Here is a 21,474-nt window from a genome sequence, read left to right on the forward strand (position 1 = left end):
CGCCTCTTGCTGGAAAAAAATGACACCAATGAGATTTCAACAATCGTTGCTAGTCATTGTACCTAAAGGTGACAAAATATATCCAATTTAACCCTTTCATGCACATTACCGAACACGGCTCCAGTTTGTAAAAATGAATGGCCGCATATCAGAATCTAACAGTGTTTGGTCAACACTATTCTGTGCATTCAACACAACTCAATACAGGTCTGCTTACCTTTTTGGCTTTGATGTGGTGTTTTATCTTCCACGCCCAGAATGCAAATGATTGGCCTTTGCACAAAGCCACCACTGGCTCGTTTAACCACCCCGCCAACCAACCCTCACAACCGCATAGAGATTTGACTGCATCCTGGAGGCAGCATTTCATCTCCAAGCCACCTAATTACACTTGTCAATTAACGTAGAGGTGTGGTGCATGGTATTGCCAAACACCGACACCCGCCATCGCCACGTCGGCAATTTGATGTTCGCTGCACAGTGTAACACTAAATCGACAACAAAGCAGCAAATAAACGAGTTGAGACGTAACAGTTTATATTTGTTGACAGTTTATTTGAAGTGGACACAGTTGGATGCACATGTTGTTTCTTCGTATTTTTTAAGTTTAAATCAATTCTGAAAGACATAGTAATAAGAATGACAAAACATTTTACCCCACCCTTTGATGGCCTCATTACATTCAGCGTAACTGCTGTATATAAAAATAATAATTTGACGCTGAACGAAATGTAATTTAAGGCAACAACAAAACAGCCAATCACAGCACAGCCTGCATTTATCACGCCCCTTCAACGCCAACAAAACAGCGAGCCCAGAGCTGCATTACCAGCCATATGCCTGTAGATGGCAGCATCACAATAGCAAACACAACAGGTAGTTTGGCCTCAAAACACCTTTCCCGAATGTCATGCGAACAAAACGACCATTTTCAAGGAGAAGTTAGGTGCGACAAGTGTTCCAGGGCGTCTCAAAATCTTTCAACACGCAGTGTATCCCCTTCTACCTGCTCCTATGAGAAGGTGAGGGAGGCGGGGAATCCTTGCGGTGTTCCGGGCAGATTCCCGGGCCGAGTGACGTCAGGAGAAATGGCGGACCAGGATGGCAGCGACGCATCCCCTCCGGCGTCCCAAGGTGAGTCTCGCGCGCCTTAAACTTGACAAACTCCCCGAAAGAGCATCGACGGTCGTCTTCAAAATGAATATAAATAAATGAAATATGTATATCGGGTTGTTTTGTTGCGTTTGAACGCGGACGGAACTAATTTGAAGATCCAAAGTACAGGAAGAGTCTACCACTGTGTGGCCGGTCACGAGAGAAGGATTAAAAAGAAGGAAAAAAAACACAATCTTGCCTTTATGTTGAAAAAAGAACTATGGTGGTTTTAAACGTTATAAATGTGCTCGCTTTGCTTTGTGACCGCCATTGTTGATATTTTAAGCTAACCCGGAGGTGCTGGCGCACACCTGCCGCTGACAGTTCGACTGCACTCGGCTTAAAGTGACAGGTGCAGTCGCAAGCAGTTTTCATTTATTCAACCCGCGAAAACTGCTTTAAAACTTGCCACTCGCCATTTTGTGGCTGTTTTAAATTGCCTTTAAAGTGTCCTTTAAACCCCGATACTCTATGTGCGTGAGTTTATGCATTAGGGAAATTATATATTTTTTTATCCACAGGCGTCTGGCAAGGTTGAGTATTTTTATCAACGTCGAGACACTTGGATTTTCAAGTGTGTTTTACAGTTTGTTTTGTTGAGTTTTTTTTTCTATTTGACTTTAAGAAAAAGAATGTAAATTGGCCACAAGCTGCCTTCCATTGGCTATTACCACCTCTTTGTCCTCTACTTACAATGCATTTGCACGTAAGTCAGAACGCCAAGTAAGGACCCCTAAAAAATTTGAACGATGAATAAAAACAATACGTTTTTTGACTCTAAGACCAGGCATTTTTATCTCTGCGGTTTTGGAAGGAGGTCACTTTTGTTAACTACCAGGCCAACCATAGCTGTTTTCCACAAAAGATATTTCAGTGGCTTTTTTACATGGCATTTGTCATTCAAACTTCTCTCACGATCGTGGTGCGCGCTTTTCACGACCTACCACGCCTATACATTGAGTGTGGGGTGTCTAAACTTGTCTGACTTCCAAAGTTAGGCCCTTTTCCTCCCTTGTAATCATAACAAGCCAAGATCCACTGTCTCGTCTTGATCGTCTGCTCGAAAGCTGTGCTCTTTGTAAATCCAAAGCGACACAACATCGCCATCTTCAGGTGTTTGGTCATCACTCTAGTTTTGTAGAAGCTTGCAATTCACAGACAAGCTGGGCGAGACCTTCTTCCTTGCTTACCCAATTGGAAAATATACCTGACAAAATATATTTGTCGGTGGCAGTAAACGTTTGGATTGCAGTTGACGACTAGAAACGTCCACGGCGCCGAATGTGTTTGAACATAATCACCACCGCTCCGAAGTCAGGCAATTTGCTTTGCAAAGTGAGTTTCAGGCTTGTTGCAAAGAATGCTATGAAGTCATCAAGACGCCACTCGAGAATCGTGTTGTCAGCTGACATGAAGATGAAGCGCTGGCTGATGAATCTTAATGTTTGTTTTCTTTTCTCCTCTCGCATGCACACGCCAGTACAAATAGTCCCAATGTTTGCGGTATCGTCGGTCAGGCCGCTAATAATACACATGTGGCGATAGCTTGGCGACCTTTTGGTTCCGATCCCGTTGCATTTGCCACGTTCGGCTTTAGAAGCTCCCTTGTGCTCACCTCCCTCCACTCCGGTGAAGTGTGCACACAGAGTGTGCGTGACATAACGTGCAAATAGCACACAGGTTGAGCTACCGCAACAACCTTGCTGCTCCTCGTTGATAAATATTGAATGCGGACGCGCACCACACGGCTTTCCAGTTCCCGTCAAACGGTTAGTTTGATTGGTGGACCGCCCGTTGGAAATGAGCACCGTTGAGCCTGAGGGCACGTATGCCGACTTATTTATTTCAAATGGTTATTGTGGATGTAAGGCGCTGAGATTTTTCTTGTGCATGTTGTCAATATACGTCCTTTTAGTGATTTTTGTAAGCTACTTTGAGAATGTCTCTGGCTGTCCTGTTTGTTAATGCTCGTAGATGTTGCGTGAAGCACATTGAGTTGCCTTGCGCGCCAAATTTTATCTTCCTTTTTGACATTTTCTGTCTTGATGCACTTTTAAGGGTGCGTGTATTCGGGACAGCGTGTCATGAGAGTCATGGAGGCAAACGGGACTGGTGGGAGAAGTGAAGAACTAAACAAGAAACACTTTTCTTTCGCTTGCGGATTAACTTGTTCTTTCTAAGCCTGAGAGAGCTCATCCTTGGCGAGACTGGCCCAGGCCAGGCTCTCTCTCTCGCTCTCTCCCTCTCCTCTTGCCCGAGCGAGGACACAGCACAGCGAGTAGTTTGTCTCTCGTCACACGCTGTACTTTGCTCCTTTGCCCGTCCTCTCCATGTGTTTATTCGGGACGGCGTTTCTCGCTCTTCCTGCTGCCTCGGCCAAAGTGCAGCAACGTTCAGCCCGGAGAAAGGGCCCGTGGCGTCGTCGTCCGGCACCCACCGGCACCGCTGGCCTGACATGGCTTGAAGGCTGAGATGCCACGGCGTAAAGGGAGAAGAGCGGGAAGAGGCGAGGGCTCCAAACCGAGGCCGAGGAAGGGAGGAAGCCGCTCGGCTGCCCCCGCGCTCTTCACCATCGCCGAAGAAGATGAGGGTCAGAGACGGAGAAATGGTACCGGGAGCAAGGCCAAAGGTATGACTGGAAATGAAGATTCCTACGTGACGGAGAGAAAGCATCGATATCTGGGTCAGGGCAGTGGAGAGAGGCCCACCATTGGAAAGGAGGCTCAGTCCAACTATTTTATTATATCAATCTTTTTGCGTGTACTTTTTGCTCTGACAGATATAAACATCCTCTACCCGTCCAATCGTTTGTCGGCACGGCGGGTAGCCAAATCAAGGCGAATTGTAACCTGCATGCTGACATGGCAAGAAGACCATAAGGGAACGACCGCGAGCCTCAGAACGGCGTAGCAAGGAGTCAGGATGTTACACGATGCCTTTCATGTGCGGAGTATTACCGAGTGACTGACTGAGGAACGACATTGTGGATTTATTGACGACCGCACGACGTGTGCAGTGGACTGACTGAGGTTATCCTGGGTCCGAGTTGATTTGAAAAGCAGCTGAAAACTCTTGTCTGGCTATGTGAATCCTGTACCCGTGTCTTTTCATTCTCAGGGCAAGGGGACGGCTTCGTTTGTCTTTGAAGACGTTTTGGCTCTCACTCCAGTAGGCTTCATCCGGTCATGCCACAAGTCTGGACTGCACCGGTCTGACACTTTGTTGCATGAACCGATGCAGTCCAGCTGCAATCGATTCAGTACCCTGAGACAGAAGCGAAAGCTGCTAATCAGATGAGAAACACGGAAAGAAACGGAAGAACAAATCTGTGTCACTCTTCCTCCAAAGCCTGGATGGCAGTCTTGGGTCTGGAGCGCAAGTCTCTCTCATTCCCTCTCTTTCTGCTTGTGTGTCGGCCAAAGCTTCCGGCGCTTACCTTAGCATTAGCTCGGGCTAATCCCTTCAGGCTACGGGGGACGGCAGGAGCCACGCAGCGCGTTCGCTCGCGAGCCACCGGCCTGCGTGGCGCGGCGTTAATCGCTCGCTCTTACCGTTTAATCTGACTGCCGGTGAATGATGAGATATGAAGGGGGCGGGGGGATGCACACACATGATGAGGGGAGGGAGAGCCAGATTAAACTCTCCCAATGTGTCTCACTCTGTGTGTCATTGGTAGAAAAGGCACAGCGGTGGACAAGGGCTTTGGAGAGTTGCCACAACCTGTCAACTCCCAAGGACCGTGACTTCCCTCCTTCTTTTCTCTTGGCGCTCCGGTGGCTCCCCCACCCCACCCCACCCCGCCCGCCCGTCCACCCCTTCTTGGGATTTCTGCCTCTTGGCCAACGTGGCCCTCGTCGCGCCATGGTTTCTGGCCGTACAATTTTCTTGGACTGTTGAGGATGCTTGCGAGACACGCGGATGTTGACATTAACCCCCCCTCCCGCTTTGACTCGTACCAGCTTCATCGGGTCTAATCAAACATCATACCTTTGGAATCAGGATGCAGAATCCAGGTAAAGACATATTTGGGTTCAGTGAAGATGTCCGTTGGACTGGGGGGTTAGTATCGGCCAAGATCCTTGACAGTGGAAATGGTCGGGACGAAGTGTTGCAAGGTGGAGCAGCGCCTTAAATGTTGCTTTAAGATGTCGTCAATATTCTTGTGTTTTGAGAAAATCCTTCTCCTACTTCTTAAGCTTCGCTGTGGATTGTTTCGCATGAGTCCGAACGGCATTGACGCAGCTGTCTTACTGACCAGCGAGCCTCTGCCACAAGTCACGACCACGAGAGCAGACGGAGCAAAGTTGACGCACAAGAGCGCTTTCTTGGGTGTGTGAATGTTGTGTGTGAAATTCTCAGCCGCATGAACCGACTGGGCGCTGCCGTGTTTAGGCTTTCTAAGTAGACACAAGTAGTGGAGGAATTGGTGCATTTCCCATGAGCAAAAGCACTCGAATAGAAATTGGACCTGGTCAGCCGCAGTTCCAAGCATGCTAATAGCGTACAGTGGATGTAAACCACTGCCAGTTACATATTTGGTTCAGCAGATTTGCCATCGTGCCATAGTTGTAAACGCACGCTAACGACATCTTCGCCTTCGCCCTGGACGCTGTCGCATTATCCTCGGCACTCTCCACTTGGCTGCAGCGGTCCTCAAGTCAATATGTGAGTTTTCTTCCACTCGGGGTGTAGTTGGACACCACTGTAAATCAAAACCGCATTCATCAATAGATAGTTGAAGGAAGACCTCTCTGAGGGTGTCCATCAAAACGGAGCATTGTTAGCCGTGCAATGGCAACGTTTCTCATGTGAGCTCACTGTCATTGTGCTGCACTGGTGTTGTGGCAATTTGTCGACATTCAACACTTTGCGATTCACTCATTTGTGTCCGCTGAGGCGTCTGCCCCCGGCACACATTGTACTCCCGACCCGACGAGCGAATCTTTTGTTTGAAGAAAACGATTTCAGCGGAAAGAATAGGATGACGAGACATCGTTGTAACTCGGCCCAGCCCAACCTTTCCTGTTTTACCAAAAGCCAACGCGAAACCGGTTCCAATGTTGAACAAGCACCCGAGGCGGTGTCGACGTGTTAATACTCACCTCGCTCGGAGTTCCGCAGATGCCGCCATTCAATATGCCTTTGCATCTTTGTTCACCACGTCCTTTAGGGGAAAAAAGGTTGAAATGCACTGGGGCGGAGTTGCCAATGGGTGAACATTTGCTCTCCGTTGTGTGACCAACTGGTGGTGCGGCCCGATTGAGAGATGGTGCCGCTGAAGTGATGAAGAACCTGCGTGGACAAAATATGTAACAAGGGGAAGTGTGTCAGTTGGAGCATTTAATTGAACTTTGTAGGTCAGATTACTTTTCTCCGGCGGCCTGCCTCCCTCCCGCTTTGATACAAACCCGCAGGACTTTATTTTGACCATGTTGCTTATTTTTTTTTAAATTCTGTGGTCTAGACTTCCCAGCTGAGCGAAAACTCAATGGGGGTGGGGGTGCTCTGGTTATGAAGCCCTGACAAAGATTTGAATGAATGACGAATTCCCCTTCACACTTTGTTCTGCTTTGACAGATATTTGTTGACTGGTGCTGGTCTGCGTCTCTTGTTGCAGCATCCTTCTATAAATCGGACGATGGCAGAGTGTCTTCCCCCACCCGGCCGAGCTCGTCGCTCTCCGGACAGGTCTACTCTCCCACCCCGTCGGCCACCAGCAGCAGCCCCAATAACAACAGAGTAGCACCCAGAATAGGTAATACGCTACATCCAATGCATACGCAGACATGACTCACACCCCATACCCTCGTTTGGGTCTTGAGGAAAAGCGTGGATTCTAATTTGGCCACCATACAGCGAATCAGTCCGGTGTAAAGTGGCCGCCCACCGTTTTATGGAACAGAAAAGTATCCCTCACATGATATTTACCCCCCCCCCCCCCCCTCTCAGTTAAAGCACTCAAGTTTTTTGTCTGCCAGTCGTCCATTCAAATTGAACCAGAATATTTATCAGTGCATTCTTGTTTGTGTTCCAGACTCTTCTCTCTTCAACAAAACCGATGAGAGGCTGAGGCTGGCCCGAGAGCGTCGAGAGGAACGTGAAAAGCAGAATGGTGTGTATTGTTCTTTGGTGTTAAATTATCATTATTATTATTTTGTATTATTCGACTGCAGCGGCCAGCGGAGATATATTTGCACAAGTGACCATTATTATTTATGGAGTTGAAAACAAAATGAAACGGACTGTGTCAGAATCATCAGGACTGAGTCAGAGCTCACAAGACAATTAGCGAGGGAACTGACAGTTTTCAGAATGTCGTATGAAAATGCAGCCAAGCACCCCATTCCCATGGCAGCCACAGACATCATGTGTTGGTCACTAGCATGCCTGCTGCGATGCTTTAACATGTTTCATGCTTGGGTTTTTCTCGCGGACACGGGACATAACGTGACACGCGTGTGGCATGACTGTGTTGAAGTAACTTGTTTGGTTGCCGTAAATATTGGACGGCGGGTGCGCTCGCCGAGGGGGCCGAAGGGATTTGCTGCGCTCTAAAGCCAAGTCACATGATCGGCAGCTGACCCATGACACGGCCGCTTTAAAGCCTGTGCGGCATGCATGTCTGCTTTTCGTGCCCTCGCGTGATTTTATCTTTTGTTGTTGTTGCGCCACATGCCAGCCGCCAAGGAGGCTCAGTGGCAGGCGCGAGAGGAGCGCGCCAGGCAGCACTACGAGAAGCACCTGGAGGAGAGGAGGAGGAAGCTGGAGGAGCAGCGGGTGAAGGAGGAGCAGAGACGCTTGGCTGTGGAGGAGAAGCGACGGCAGAAGCTGGAGGATGACAAGGTGGTCATGAGCAGCAAGACGCATGAACGCTGCCACTAATTGCTACATTTCCTCAAATAGTGACCTCTGAGCTAATGGTGTACTGTATATTGACTGCATTGGATTACGCCATTTCGACATATATTTTTACCGTTATTGTCAAGCAAATGGTTTTGTTGAATTGCAAAAGGCTCAATGCGTGAGACTGCATTAAAAGGTTGCGAAATAAATCTCCATTGCGCTTGTGAAGGTTCGTCATGAGGCGGTGATGCGGCGGACTATGGAGCGCGGTCAGGCGAGCAGACCCAAGCACAACCGCTGGTCCTGGGGTGGCCCGCTGCATCCCAACAGCCCCATCACCCCGACCGGTACGCTACCTGGCGTCGCGCGTTCACAAATAATTTCAGCGATCAGGATGTTGCCTCACAATGTTGTCTTTGAGGTCTCCTCAGAGCTCGGACATTTTCCTCCACTTTTCCTGCGCTCAGGGCGTTTTAGTTTGAATGCACAATATTCCCTTCGTGCCAGTAGTTTTCTGCCATGTTTACATTTGAACTTGACATTTCCGCTGTCTTTCAATCACTTTCTTTCTGTCTCCCCACCCGGCTGTCTCTCTCTTTCCTTGTTCTTTGCAATGCATTGTCCTCCGCTCTCCTGGTCCAGGTTTTGTCGGGTCCGCTCACCTCTATCCGCTCGACCTTGCTGGACTGGAGCACGTGCCGAGTGCTTTCAGTGTCCACCGTGGACACCGTATGAGATCCCAATGTGAATATTCTAGTGTCGCATCAGCTAGTGGCCGGGTGCATGGACTTTCATCACTGGCGTGCATAAGTGGGGTACACGCATATCGATTTTTAAATGTGAGCGACGCGCACGTGACTTCTAAAAAAAAATAAAATAAAAATCGTCATCCATTGCCAGTCTCCTCCCACAAACCAGATGACTTTTGTAATACCAACACTGACCTGCCGGAAGGCAACATGATGCTGCACGGCATCCACAATGCTGGAAAATGCAGTGAAAAAATGGAAGAAGCTAGGCTAACTGCTGGCTAACTAGATTACGGTTGCAAACTTTTATATTTATTTATTTTTTAAGTTGTGGAGAATGATTTATGGATTTTAATGTGGCCAGTATTTTTCCTGAGATTGGTTAACTAACATGTATTTATGCTTTCATATAATCTGTACTCATTTCGCTCACCTCAAGGAAGTGAAAATGATTGTCGGTGTGTGTGTACCTCGTTTTAGCAGCCAGGCATTAGTGTACATGTTGGCCAGTTTTAATGGCGCAATTGGTGTTTGTGACTTTGTATCCAGAGATAATCCCTTATCCGTTAGGTGATGCGGCAGTCGCGTTCACTCTACTTTTTTGCCTTTTCCAAACATTCCTTGCTTGAATTTTAGTCTAGTTCCCAAGGGAAAGCATCTCTTTCGCCTTCTTTTTGTCTTTGAAGAGTCTGACTATTTTGGCTGCTTCCAGATGCTGACAGAAGGTCGGTGTCCACGGTGAATTTATCCAAACAGCACGACGCCGTCATTAGCAAGCGCCTGTCCTCGTCCTCTGCCACACTCCTCCACTCGCCCGACCGAGGTAAATCCAATGGTAAAAATTGGATTTTCAGTGACACTATTAACTCAGTGATGTATTTTTACACCCCCCCCCCCCCCCCCTCCGACAGGTGATAATCTACTTTTTTTTTTGTCTTCAAAAGATCATCCACATATAGCCCTTTTGTTTCTATGGTGGGCCTGAGATATTCTGTTTGCAATCACCTGAGAATGATTTAATGCCATTTTGTCCTTTTTTTTTTCTTTTCTGAATGTCCATATGCTACTGATACAGGGTTACGGGCAAGAACAACCTCCACCCCAGTCATAAACAAAGCTCAGTCCAAAACCCGTCTGTACCAGGGGACCACCTCCTACCACAGAAACACAGGTGTTTAATGGCCATTGGGGAAAAAAAAGATGCATAAAATAACATGGGCTGGAAACTGTTGAAATCATACCTATTAAAAGAAAGGGAGATTCATAATTGAGGGTGGTACAATTTGTTTGGATATCTGAGCTGAGCAGTTATTGGAAGCTTTGCAGAATATCTTTAACCGTCATGTATTTCTGGAGTACATTTTGAATTGTGTACAGAACTACAGATGGTCTCATGTTTCAAATGCACTGTATGTACACAGTATGCATCAAAGCGTCCACCCACCGCCGGCCTGACCCCTTTCTCTAATCCTCTGTAGGATAATCTTTTTGTTTTTGTGGAAACACTCGACACCGTTTGTTTTATCCGGACGGACGGCATTTTTGCATCGGTAAAATTTGTCACCAATTTCTGCAGTTTCCAGCCCAGTTTAATCTTTGCCTCCACGCTTAAGTCTGCAGCCTTCATTACAAATGCAAGCTGATGTCCAACGCGTGCGGCTCATCGAGCTAATTGCGTGCACGATTCCGGAATGAGCCTCAGAAGCGCATGGCCTCACAATTGGTCCTTCCTGCCTTGAAGTCATCTCCACACTCTTTGTTGATTGCATTTGGTGTTTCTGCCCTCCCTTTCTGAATGCGCTTCCTTTGTTTGCTTTTGGGTTTGCACTTGACTTCGTCCGGGTCCTCTGCTGGCGCGCGCAGGTATAGCTGGCACATGACAATCAGGAGCACTCTGGCCGAACTGGGCCTCGACCATATTTGATCTGCTTTGCCTGGATGCAAAACTAAATTTGTGTGTGGCGGCCACTTGTGATCAAAACAACAACTCTGCTTGTGCGGACGCAGGTCCTCGCCGCCTTCCCCTGACGCTGTGGGAGAGCAACATGGTGAACCGGCTGCAGCAGCCCACGCACTCCTACCTGGCACGAAGTCGCAGTGCCATGAGTCTCTCTGGAGAGCACGCAGGTAAGCCCGAAAGCCACGCCCCTCCCGTCGCCGGCCAATGGGAGCGCTCCGATCCTCATCGATCGGAGCAAGCGCTGGCATTGTTGACATGTTTGCTCTCTTGACCCGCACGCTTTTCTGTGTTAATCAGATTAGGTGCGACTTAAAGCATTAACACTGTCTGCAACTTCCTTCACCGGCCTGTATCAGGCACACAAATCGCACACGCATACACACCCACGCACACATGCACACTTAACCCGTAAGTCGTTCCCGACTGTTCGATTTCCTCCTTTCCCGGTAAAGCATGAATTTCAAGTGAAAAGTTCACTATCAGACCTTACCGTTCAGTGGATTAAACAACTCACCGTAACTTTTAGTTGAGTTGAACTATGCGTGCGTTTAGTTGATCAAAGTTGAGGTATTCTTGATTTTCATGTTTTCCTATTCATAACCGTGCCAACATGAGCTGTGATGAGTAATATTTTTTCTTTTGGGGGGGTTTTCCTTGTCCATTAATGACTTTCCAAGCTTTCATGTCAGTATTCAGATCACAGTGTTTCTTCGTTTACCTTGACTGCATCTTGAACTGACTGTGGCACTCACGCTTTTCATTTCCTTCAAACTTTTCTGTCTCCTCTACTCATTCCCGCTCCTTTTGCCGCTTCCTTCAAATGTTTCCATTCATTTCTCCCTGCTCCCGTTTGTTCATACCACCGTGTAACCCCCCCCTGCTCCGCCACCCGGTCCGTCACCTTAGCCATGCCTGTGTGTCCTCGCTCAGTGTCGTGCCACCCCATGGGCTCCATGTCATTCAAGACCCTGCAGGCCCGCCCGCTCTCTCACAGCCGCAGCCACGACCGCAGCCTCTCCAGGGAGACGACCTCGTCCGCGGCCGCTCGCAGGAGGACCACCGGGACGTCAACGGTGGGTGGGACACCGTCGCCATATTTGTCATTCTTCTCTGGACTCTCTCACTTCGACACAAAAGAACCGATGGTGTGAAATTCGGCAACACCCACACTTGTCCGTGATCTTGAGATACCGTTGACATGACTCACCAGTTCCTCGAGATACAATTTCAGAATGTTGAATGTTGGAAAAAAAAAAAAAGATCATCAGGCAAAGTTTACTTGCATTTCCGATTAAAACCTTTTGGTAAAAATGTCTTGACTGGTGTTGTAGGCGTGCGTTTGGGGAAACTTTTCACCCTTATGGAGACATCATCAGGGGTCTTCAAGTATTTTGCTGATGAGTAGTCATCTGCGAGGGGTCTCGCACACCGCGACTGTTGACAATGTTTCTGATTAAGCATGAGCAATTGCTTTTGATATTCCTACGCAGACGCCGCAGAAGAACCGCGACTCTGTCAGGAAGTCCTGGAGCAACTTGTCGCTGCCTCTGGGTCCCTCGCTTACCTTGCCCCTTAAATTGCGATCCTCATCGCCGGTCAAAAGGAACGCAAAAGTTGCGGTGCTCTCTCCCGGAAGGTAGTACAAACATGATGTTTTTTGGGGTCATTGCGGTTTAAAGGGAGAAATTGTCAGCAGTTTCAAGGAACGAATATTAGAATTCAGGTGGTAGGTCAGTGGAGGAAGCCTTGCTCACCCCAACTCTTCACCACTATCACAAAAAATGGTTGTTTCCTGCAAACAGGCCCCCTCAGAGGGTCACGGGACGCCCTCCGACCCCCAAGATGCTTAAGTCTCCTGCGGCAGAGGACCCTGGAAACCTGCGCCTTATCCAAGTCTCGCCCGAGATTCCGCAGCCGTCGGCGCCCGGCAAGACCCAAGAAGCGGAGGACGAGCGGGCTCTCAGTCCTCCGCCGCCAGCGGAACAAAGCAAGACGGCGCAAACGACAAGGACAGCACCCAGCGGTGAGTTCTTGGTGACGAGGAAAGGTTGATTTGACTGACACGAGGTGATTTTTGAAGCCGGGGTTTACATTAGACGCAGCCCCGAAGCCTTCTGCCGGGACCACGGATCGAGAGGAGGCCAGCCGCATCCTAGCTGAGAACCGCCGGCTGGTCCGCGAACAGAGAGAACGGGAGGAAGAGGAGCAAAGGCAGCAGGAGGAGCAGGCGAGGTAACCATGTCTCACAGTAGCAACCTTCAAAGTCGAACGGTAACCGCTTGAACCTTAACCAAACGTTTCCTGTCGAGACCTTGTCGGACTCTTGCTGACCAGCGACAGTTTTGTTAAGTGCAAAGGTCCAAAATTGGTCCCGATAGTTGTTGCTAGTTGGTGCCAAAGGAGGCGAGGCCACTGACTTCTTCCTGTTATGCTCTATAGAAAAATGGGAACAGCATTGTTGGCGTGATCTCCGTTTAAGCAGACTCTGTTTCTTCTCTTTCTCCCAAGGGTTGACATACTTTTTCTTTCCACTGGACCTATCTCTCTTCAGGTTAGCCAAGGAGGAGATGGCCCGTCGCAAGGCCGAGGAGCGAGCGAGGCGAGAGGAGGAGGCCCAGCGGCAAGCGGGCGAGAGGAGGCTGAAGGAAGAGGAGGAGACTAGGATGGCGGAGGAGCGACTCCAGCAAGAGAGAGAGGAGGCGGAGAGAGCCCAGAAACAGGTCAGAGACATACGAGCCGTGACAATGAAGAAAGCGCTCGGGAGCTAAAGCCGTCCTCTCCGTCATCAGCGGGAGGAGGAAGAATCTCGGCAGAAGGAGGAGACGGAGAGACTGAGGCAGGAGAGGGAGAAGCACTTCCAGAAAGAGGAGGCCGAACGGCTGGAACGTAAGAAGGTGAAGCGCGCGCCTTCAAACATCTTTCAAACGGGATCCTGATGTGCACCTCAAAGATGGCTTCTTGTTCTTTTCGTAAGCGGCTGGAGGAGATCATGAAGAGGACCAGGCGGTCTGACACCGCAGACAAGGCAAGCCAACGACAAAACGGGCCACAGCGGACCTCTGCCAAAAGTCCCAAACATGTCGCTCAAACTCGCTTGATGAATTGAAACACGGACTTGGATGTTTGTTTTCTAACTCCAACTCCTCCACTGAGATGCAACTCTATGTCTGCTCACATGTTCTTTTCCATTCCTAGAAAGAATCCCCCAGCAAGAACACGGACGGCCCAGGTAACTTCAACCCGGTTTCGTTTATGCATTCGCACTGAAATCCACCCGAATTGCAAGACCGCAAGCACCGGCATTTGCTCGTTTGGTATCCGCCAGTGGACGCCGCCTCTCCAGGCCCATCCGATGGGAGCCCCGCCCCGCATAGCAACGGTTGCCAGGCGGACAGCAACTTGAACGCCGACACTTTGACGCACAGCCCTCTGAATCGGAGGTAGACTGAGATGCATCCTTCCACTCCAGACCGGCAACGTAACCTCCTTAGCTAGACCGCATTTCTTCAAATAAAGATGCTCGGTCTCACTTGACACAAATAACCACCTGACCTCAAACTCAGTCCATTGAGGGGAAAACGGGTGCTAACGGACGGTCATCTTGTTACTCAACCCTGTAAGGATTTCCACCAATACATGCATTTCTGCTTATTTCCTTCTTGGTTTTCCAGGGAGAACGGAGCGTTTGAGGAGGCGCTTGAGCCACCTTCGCATTCCAGGTTGAAGGAAGACGAGCGGCGGCAGGAGGGCGAGGAAGACGAGAGAGTTGATGTCATGGTCTTCAGGGAGAACGGCTTCCCAAAGCCCCTCAGCGCCGGAGTGGACGATAGAACAGCCCAACAGGGAGCAGGTAATTCAATGTTTGTGCAATGTCGTTTTGGCTGTGGAAAACCGTAAATGCAATCACGGTGAAAGAAAATAATGTGATCTAGAAAATGGATGGAAGGTTGAGGTCTTCAATTTCCTCCAAAGTGGCCTGAAAGAGGTTTCCGAGCGTTTCCGAAGCCATAATCGTGACTTTGGTCTCATTTTCTTCCTTTCCTTTGTTTAGACGTTGCCTGATTGGGACAGGATGATACGCACGCCCACAAAGAACCAGGAAAGAAGGCGCTTGGATGCAGAAGATTACGCAAAACACAACAAAGGCTCTTAAAGCATCGTAGCCGTCCTCTTGAACTGCCTGCAAAGAGACAAGAACATCCATGTTTCCCTATGACGGTAACTCCAAAGAGAGCACCCTTCAAAATGTCAGGATGGGGTGCTCTTATAGAGGCAGTGTTTTTTTGGGGGGGTGGGGTGGGGGACACAGCCCTCTCAGAATCAACCACCAAAGGTGAAATATATGAGATTTACTCCAACAACAACGGCAAACTGAGATGAGTTGTAAAATCTTTAATTGTGAAACTTGAGGTGTGTTTTTTTTGTTTTGTTTTCCCCCGCTTGTTTGACAGGTAGCGTCAGCAACGCGGGGTGAAAGCACAACTTACTTGGTTGGAGCTAAAGGCGTCAGAAGAGGTTTGTGTCACGTACCATATTTAAGCTGCTCTCCTATTTAATAGAGTAGAGATTATTGGGGCTGAGGCGCTGGGTTACCACAACTACTGATTATTTTGAAGTTTAATTGCTGTACATCTGCTGTAGCCCAACTTTTTGTTCAACTTCCGCCGAGCTCGCGGGATGTTAATTTTGCAGTAAATCTCATTCCTTTGATCCGGAGGGAATATTTTGGAATACGTGCTGATCATTGTTTTCGGACGCCTTACCGTGTATAAAAGTAAGAAGATAGTCGGAAAATAACTTTTGCACTCAGACTTGCGTCTCATGCAGGACTGCTAACGAGGACGCTGATGATGATGATGATTGGAGCTCACAAATGTCTTTTAACAGAAACCCGTGCAGACTAAATTATTGCAGAATAGCCATTCTATACAGAACAGTCACTATATTTTCCTACGAATGACCTGAGTAAAGAAAAGAGCTGTATTGTTGTTTGAAAATAAATTTCCTTGACATGTTACCTTATCTGTTTGCTGCTTGTTTCATAACTTTTTGTTACCTCATTTCTTCACACAGTAGCAAAGGGGCATTTACTCAACTGCAGTAATGACTCAAGTGGATGATGCACCCACCAATTAATTGGGCTCTAGGTGTCCATGAGAACATGGACTAAAAGATGTGAACATCTGAGTCCTCATAGTGGCCAGAGAGCACCAAGTATTCATGAGGGGGGGGGGGGGGGGGGCTTCAAAATCCTCTCCATCGTATTTGAAGCAAGGCAAGTGGACAATGCACTGTTTTGTGAATGTGTCCCAACCTGGGGACTTTGAGACATTCATTCAAATAGGTTATCTACATGGTGTCAATAACACATATTTCAAACACATCACCAACTTGACCATGAATCTAACAATTATTTGGGGTGTGGTTGTCTATTAGCGAAATCCCCCCCCTTTTTTTTTTCTTGAGTGAAAAGTGGGCAGGCTTTTTGGAGGTGAGGCACTAACGGTCCACTTGAGAAAATGACGTAATAAAATGCACAACTGACTTGAGGGAGAAGCTTGAATGTTTAAAAAAAATGTCAAATATCATGAAAACAAAATATTTACATGAACCAAGTGCACGGTTTTCACGCCCCTGGAAAAATGAAAATGTCAACTAACGTGCGCACACGTTTGGAGCTGTTCACAGGAATCGGCGAGGTCGAGTCGCCCTCTGTCACCAGTAGAAGGTCCGGGTGAGGAAACCGGCGGCGGCGTTGAGCCAGCTGCCGCTGGCGTCGTCCTTGGCGGCGGTGCGCGATACGGCACGGTCCGCCGCCTCCTCCGACTTCTCATCCTCGGGGAGGTAGTCCGGGAGAGCCGAGTCGCGCGGCGCCACCGCTCCCGAGGCGCTCAGTGGGATGAAGACCTGAAGGAGGAGGAGTGAGAACCCATTGGAGCTTGGGTGAGCCGAATTTTTTTTTTTTTTTTAAAGACCCCGCTGAGTCAATTCAGAAACTTGTGCTGAGTAACCCACGGTACAAGAACTGAGCGCTTTTGCTTGATTGGCAGTGAAAAAAAAAAATGTGAGTGACCTCATCTCCTTCCTCGTTCTTCACCACCTGTTGGGCAGACAGCACTTTGGTTGCGGCGATGGCTGAGGCCAGACTCTGCCGACGTACAAAGAAAAGACATGAGTAAGACTTCCACTGAAAGCACCCCGAGCGAACCCGTCAAAGGCAAAGTCCCGAAGCGTCACCTCGGTGGGCAAATCGGGGCGAATGCGCACGGTGCATCTTTTGGAAGCCATTTGGAAAGTGAAGCTGATCACTCCTCGCACTTTGAGCAGAGCCTCCTCGCACAAGCCTCGCTGGTCCTACATCACAAACGCAACACACGCTTTTTATGAAGAAAAAGGGGCGTGGCCTGGTGAGTAACATGAGATGTTTGTCTGCATCTGACTTGTGGCTAGCTCTTGAATACTTGAATGGTTCTTCTACCAGTTAAGCCATCAATTATTCGACTCATCGATTGAAACTTTATTTTGCATTGTTGAAACAAAAAAAAAAAACAAAAAAAATCTGCACGGAAGGGGTGGCCCCGTCAAAGGTCAGACTGTGCAATGCGGACTCACAACGCTGTCCAGGCCCTGGATGTGCAAGGTGACACACTTGGCCTTCTTGTTTGATGAGTTAAGGAAGAACTGTGACTTTTTTGTCCTCGGCCTCTCAGGTGTGCGATGGACAGGAAGAGGAGGCGCCACGAGAATTCCATAGACCTCCTTCGCCAAATTCGTGATGTCGACACACAGCTCGTCCCTACGTGAGGAACGAATCTTTATTTCACATGTTAAAAACTCCCAACTAGTACCACAAGGCACACATGCGTCTCGTTCACTGCCCAATGAAAAGTATCTAATTTGCCCTCCACCTTGTTTCAATATGAATATACATAAAAATAAGGACGCCCCCCACTGTTCTGATAAAAAAACAACAACAACATTTGGGGGTCGTTGAATGCATAGTTTTGTAAGTATATTGTTGTCCAAATGAAAAGCATTTTTTTAATCTCCAAATTTTGGGGAAAAATATGCTTTTTATAAAAGGTTTATAATTACCTATAGGTGCCACAACATGGAGGCAGAGCACTACTTTTCAACTCGATTGGTCTTTGTTGTCATCATGTGGCATTTATAGAATTTCAGAAAGAGCACATTTGTCCTGATTACTTATTTGTTGATCACTGCAAGTGTTTTGACACGGGATGGCTAAGAAAATAATCAAAAGGGAAACAAATCTGAGGCAATGAACAAAATAAGCACAAACCAAAAATCAATACAGGTCGTCACCTCGTCACAAGGTTCTCCAGGCTCACCATCATCCCCAGCTCGTTCTTCATGGTAGGAATGTTTGGGGACAACTCTGCCAAGTAGCGGAGGGTCTGCAAGGACCCAAGTCGGAGCGAGTGTCATTACTTTGGACGAACATCGGCTGTTGGGGAAGTCGTATTTCCCAAGGTCGCCCACCTGGAGAGTGGCAAGCAGCACATCGGGGCTCTGGTGGTCCAGAAAGAGGACCAGCCCGGGGAGGCAGCCTTGGTCCTGCACGATGGCCTCTCGGTTCTGGGGCTCCGAGGCCAGATCCCGCAGCTGACTCACCACCGACAACGCGTCCATCCCCTTGAAACACCTTTCGAGACACGTCAATCATACGTCATACTCGTGGGCACGTTTGTCGATGAACCGCAATCCAAAAGCGAAGCGCGATCGGTGCGGCTAACAGAACGAGCTAATTCCTTTCAACAATTACAAAAGAGGGTTTGAGATCTTCGTGATACTTACGCCAAACCTTAAAGCGAATACTAGTGGTGTAATGAGTACTGAAAGAACACTTCAAGTTGGCTTTTGTCCTGTTTTCTTACATAGGTCAAAACGAGACTCGTGTCCGCAAACACACAAAAAAAAACGGTAGCAGGGATGATCACAGTTGTGAAAGGCGATTGGTCAACCGAGGCAACGTGCCGCAACATCAGCTCCTTCTATTGGCTGCCGCACTTTTGACCAATCGGAGACCTTGACGGGACGAGCGTTTAATTTGACTTGGGGAAGACTTCCGTAGTGAATCGAGTGAGCGTGACCCAAGGTTTGATTCGATCTTTTGTTGCATTTAATGTGTATACATTTTATCAACATGAAGCTCTTGAACGAAGGTTAACGGGGAGCGTTGTCTCGAGAGAAAGAACGCACGGTGAGTTTTACATTTTCGTATATTTATCCTGTTCTTTGCGTGGTTTGTGAAATGCGGCTTTCTATTACGTCCAAAAGTTTCCAGATTGTCATTTCAAGTCAAACAACCGCTGTAAAGCTGCTTAAATTTAAGCACGGAATTTGAATATTCATCCGTTGTAAATGTTTTGATTTGGGTCGCTTGTATCTCGAGGCACAAGTGGACAGTATTTTGTGTGTGTGTGAGTGATCAGGTGTGACGACTGTGACTTGGGACGTTATCGCACCGTGTCAGTCAACAGAAAAGGGCAACGGCAATGTCTTTGCTTGAGGATGCACTGGACGTGCTGCGCTTAGTGCTGGACTATTTTGGAGTGCCTCCGGAAATGGTGAGCTTCGGTTGTTCTTGCTTTCAAATGGATGCTGTCTGTTTTTCTGGTTTTCTTGTTCTTTCAATGGTCTCGTGGCGTGCGTTTAATGTAGCTGGTCCCAGTGTGGGACAGTCGGCTGTGTGGCCAGTATCGCAGCGTGGTGAGAATGATCGGCTCCTACCTGCCTCTGACCCCCACACCACGGGTCTACTTTCAGGTACGTGCTGGGAGCTCATCCATCCACTTGTCTAGAGTCTTGTTCCTGTTATCTTCTCCGACTTTTGTACGTGTTGCCTTGCATATCCCCCCCACATCAGATCCCGCTCCACACCTCTAGGCAGTGCGCATACTCCACAGAAAATCCCGCCATCCCATCGTTCGCTGATGTCCTGTGGGTACTTGAGGATCAAGGGGATACTTTTGCCAAGACCAGGTATGACCGCAGACAATCAGCGGACACTCGCTATCCTTTGACCTCTTGCATGTTGTTAGGCACCATCTACCCCCGAAGACGCCCGGCAGCGTAGAAACCGGGAGACCCCCGGCGCCGCAACCGCGAGCGGCGGAAGTGCAAAAGACGCAGCCCGAAGCCCTGCAGAAGATCTCGGCGCTGGAGAGAGAGCTGGTCAGGCTGCGGGCTCAGATCGCCGCCATTGTTACCGTCGCTGCAGCCACGGGTACGCCAAATCGACTGCACGCGTGGGACCTCCGTCACCCACCACATCGGGGGCAAGATGAGCTACACTGAATCTGAAAGATTGTTTTCACCCGCCGTTTAGATGTCCCTCGCAATGCTGCCGGAACTCCACTGGCGTCACCCATGCCGGCGGCAGCGCTCACGTCCACACCTCGCTGTGCGTCCCCGCCACCACCTCTTCTTCCCCCGCCACCGCCGCCGCCTCCTCCTGCGTCGTCCTGTTCCAGCCCGTCGTCCGGCACCGAACTGATCCGACGGCGCAAGTGTCACAGGAAGGACGCGGACAAGAAACGGCTCCGAGATGTTCAAAGTTTGCCCTCCATGTTGGATGTGCTGAAAGACTTAAATCAAGTCAAGTTGCGTTCTGTTGAGAGGTTAGACAACACACACACCCCACCCGCATACACGCAGAGAACATAATTTTGGAAAAATCAAGTCATTTGTTCCATCTGGACGTAAAATCTTGATTCACTGTGTATGGGCGTGTTTCAAGTCACATTTCAGAATTCTTCACTGTCAGACATTTCCCTCTCCCCGTTGTAGATCGCCGGGTGGCACGCCGGTCCAGAGGAGGCGTAGTATAGGAGGCGGGGCAATCGCAAAGGACCCGGCGGCTCTGATCGCCGAGGCTCTCAAGAGGAAGTTCGCGCAGCATCGCCACAACAATTCCTCGGACAAAGAGAATTCCCTGGAAAGCTCACCGTTCGCAAGTCCGGACGCACCCAAGGTTTGTTTGTCTTGCAACAATACTCCTTCGTCTACAGTGCCGAGCGACTGCATGAAATGAAACGTTTAACGATGCGTCCAACATCATGGATTTGACGTTGCAGATGTTGCACCACGCCGGACGCAGCCGGGCGCTTCTGCATTTGTGATCCTGTCCGCCGGAGCCTTGAAAATCTCGCCTGGCAGGCTCCCACTGGTTCAGGTTTTTGTTTTTATTGTTTGTTTGTTTTTTTCTCGTTTCTTTCACTTTGGATGCCGCTCATAAGAGCGGTCGCTTCACGGGGAACTTCACCGTACATTGTATGTCAAGACTTGTGCAATTTGTTGTACGGGACAGTGAATGTGGGTGCACGAGGGATGAAACGCGTCAAATATTTCCTTTGATGGTTGGTACGAATGACAAAGTCTCCAAAGATCGCTACGGTTTCAGTTCAAGTCGATGCTTTGAATCTTTTTGTGCTCAACCGGCATGTTGTGTGTTTATTGACCGGCCTAGATAAAGTATTTTCACTCTTGTTCACGCTTGGGCCCCAAAGCACGTATTTATGTGATGTTCTATGCAGCTGTTGTCTTGCATTTGTTTTACTTTATTAAAAGAGTTTTTAAAAAAAAAAAAAGTGCTCAGTCAGTTAGTCGTCAGATGTCCTGTTGGTTGAGTCCAGTGGCGTGCTGAGATACGAGCATCATGCAGGATACGGTCCGTCTTGAAGTGTCAATAATGCCGTTTGAAATACAAAAATAACGTGCACCAGTTTTGTTTGAGGTTTAAAC

General features: G+C 48.7%; 3 protein-coding genes across 11 annotated transcripts; 2 read left to right on the forward strand and 1 right to left on the reverse strand.

The window, feature by feature from the left end:
- The first annotated feature begins 937 nt into the window (after nucleotides 1-937).
- Nucleotides 938-15,724, forward strand: map7b (microtubule-associated protein 7b). 9 transcript variants are annotated; one of them, XM_086100043.1, is made up of 20 exons: nucleotides 938-1,134; nucleotides 6,773-6,910; nucleotides 7,190-7,267; nucleotides 7,835-7,998; nucleotides 8,228-8,345; nucleotides 8,641-8,742; nucleotides 9,460-9,570; nucleotides 9,823-9,918; nucleotides 10,755-10,874; nucleotides 11,614-11,780; nucleotides 12,198-12,343; nucleotides 12,510-12,730; nucleotides 12,804-12,939; nucleotides 13,259-13,427; nucleotides 13,497-13,601; nucleotides 13,682-13,732; nucleotides 13,903-13,936; nucleotides 14,033-14,147; nucleotides 14,379-14,557; nucleotides 14,759-15,724. In XM_086100043.1, exons 1-20 carry the CDS (start codon nucleotides 1,089-1,091, stop codon nucleotides 14,767-14,769), a joined length of 2,307 nt encoding a protein of 768 aa, XP_085956169.1. In that variant the 5' UTR covers nucleotides 938-1,088; the 3' UTR covers nucleotides 14,770-15,724. The 9 variants fall into 9 exon arrangements, with proteins under 9 accessions (XP_085956169.1, XP_085956170.1, XP_085956171.1 ...); XM_086100044.1 differs by having other exon boundaries at nucleotides 11,638-11,780; XM_086100048.1 differs by lacking the exon at nucleotides 938-1,134 and adding an exon at nucleotides 3,014-3,784.
- A 536-nt stretch (nucleotides 15,725-16,260) lies between these two features.
- armc1l (armadillo repeat containing 1, like) lies at nucleotides 16,261-18,360 on the reverse strand. Its single transcript, XM_086100053.1, has 6 exons — nucleotides 18,211-18,360; nucleotides 18,034-18,125; nucleotides 17,320-17,503; nucleotides 16,945-17,061; nucleotides 16,781-16,855; nucleotides 16,261-16,614 (listed from the first exon to the last, which is right to left on the reverse strand). Exons 1-6 carry the CDS (start codon nucleotides 18,358-18,360, stop codon nucleotides 16,423-16,425), a joined length of 810 nt encoding a protein of 269 aa, XP_085956179.1. The 3' UTR covers nucleotides 16,261-16,422.
- A 427-nt stretch (nucleotides 18,361-18,787) lies between these two features.
- On the forward strand, nucleotides 18,788-21,331 carry mtfr2 (mitochondrial fission regulator 2). Its single transcript, XM_086100052.1, has 8 exons — nucleotides 18,788-18,931; nucleotides 19,164-19,298; nucleotides 19,393-19,497; nucleotides 19,598-19,713; nucleotides 19,773-19,957; nucleotides 20,060-20,351; nucleotides 20,521-20,704; nucleotides 20,808-21,331. The coding sequence occupies exons 2-8, from the start codon at nucleotides 19,227-19,229 to the stop codon at nucleotides 20,850-20,852; spliced, it is 999 nt and encodes a 332-aa protein (XP_085956178.1). The 5' UTR covers nucleotides 18,788-18,931; nucleotides 19,164-19,226; the 3' UTR covers nucleotides 20,853-21,331.
- Nucleotides 21,332-21,474: the final 143 nt, after the last annotated feature.

Source organism: Hippocampus guttulatus, chromosome 20 (genome assembly GCF_054856545.1).
Source record: "Hippocampus guttulatus isolate MCC_2025c chromosome 20, RoL_Hgut_1.0, whole genome shotgun sequence".
In the NCBI taxonomy this organism is placed as follows: domain Eukaryota; kingdom Metazoa; phylum Chordata; class Actinopteri; order Syngnathiformes; family Syngnathidae; genus Hippocampus; species Hippocampus guttulatus.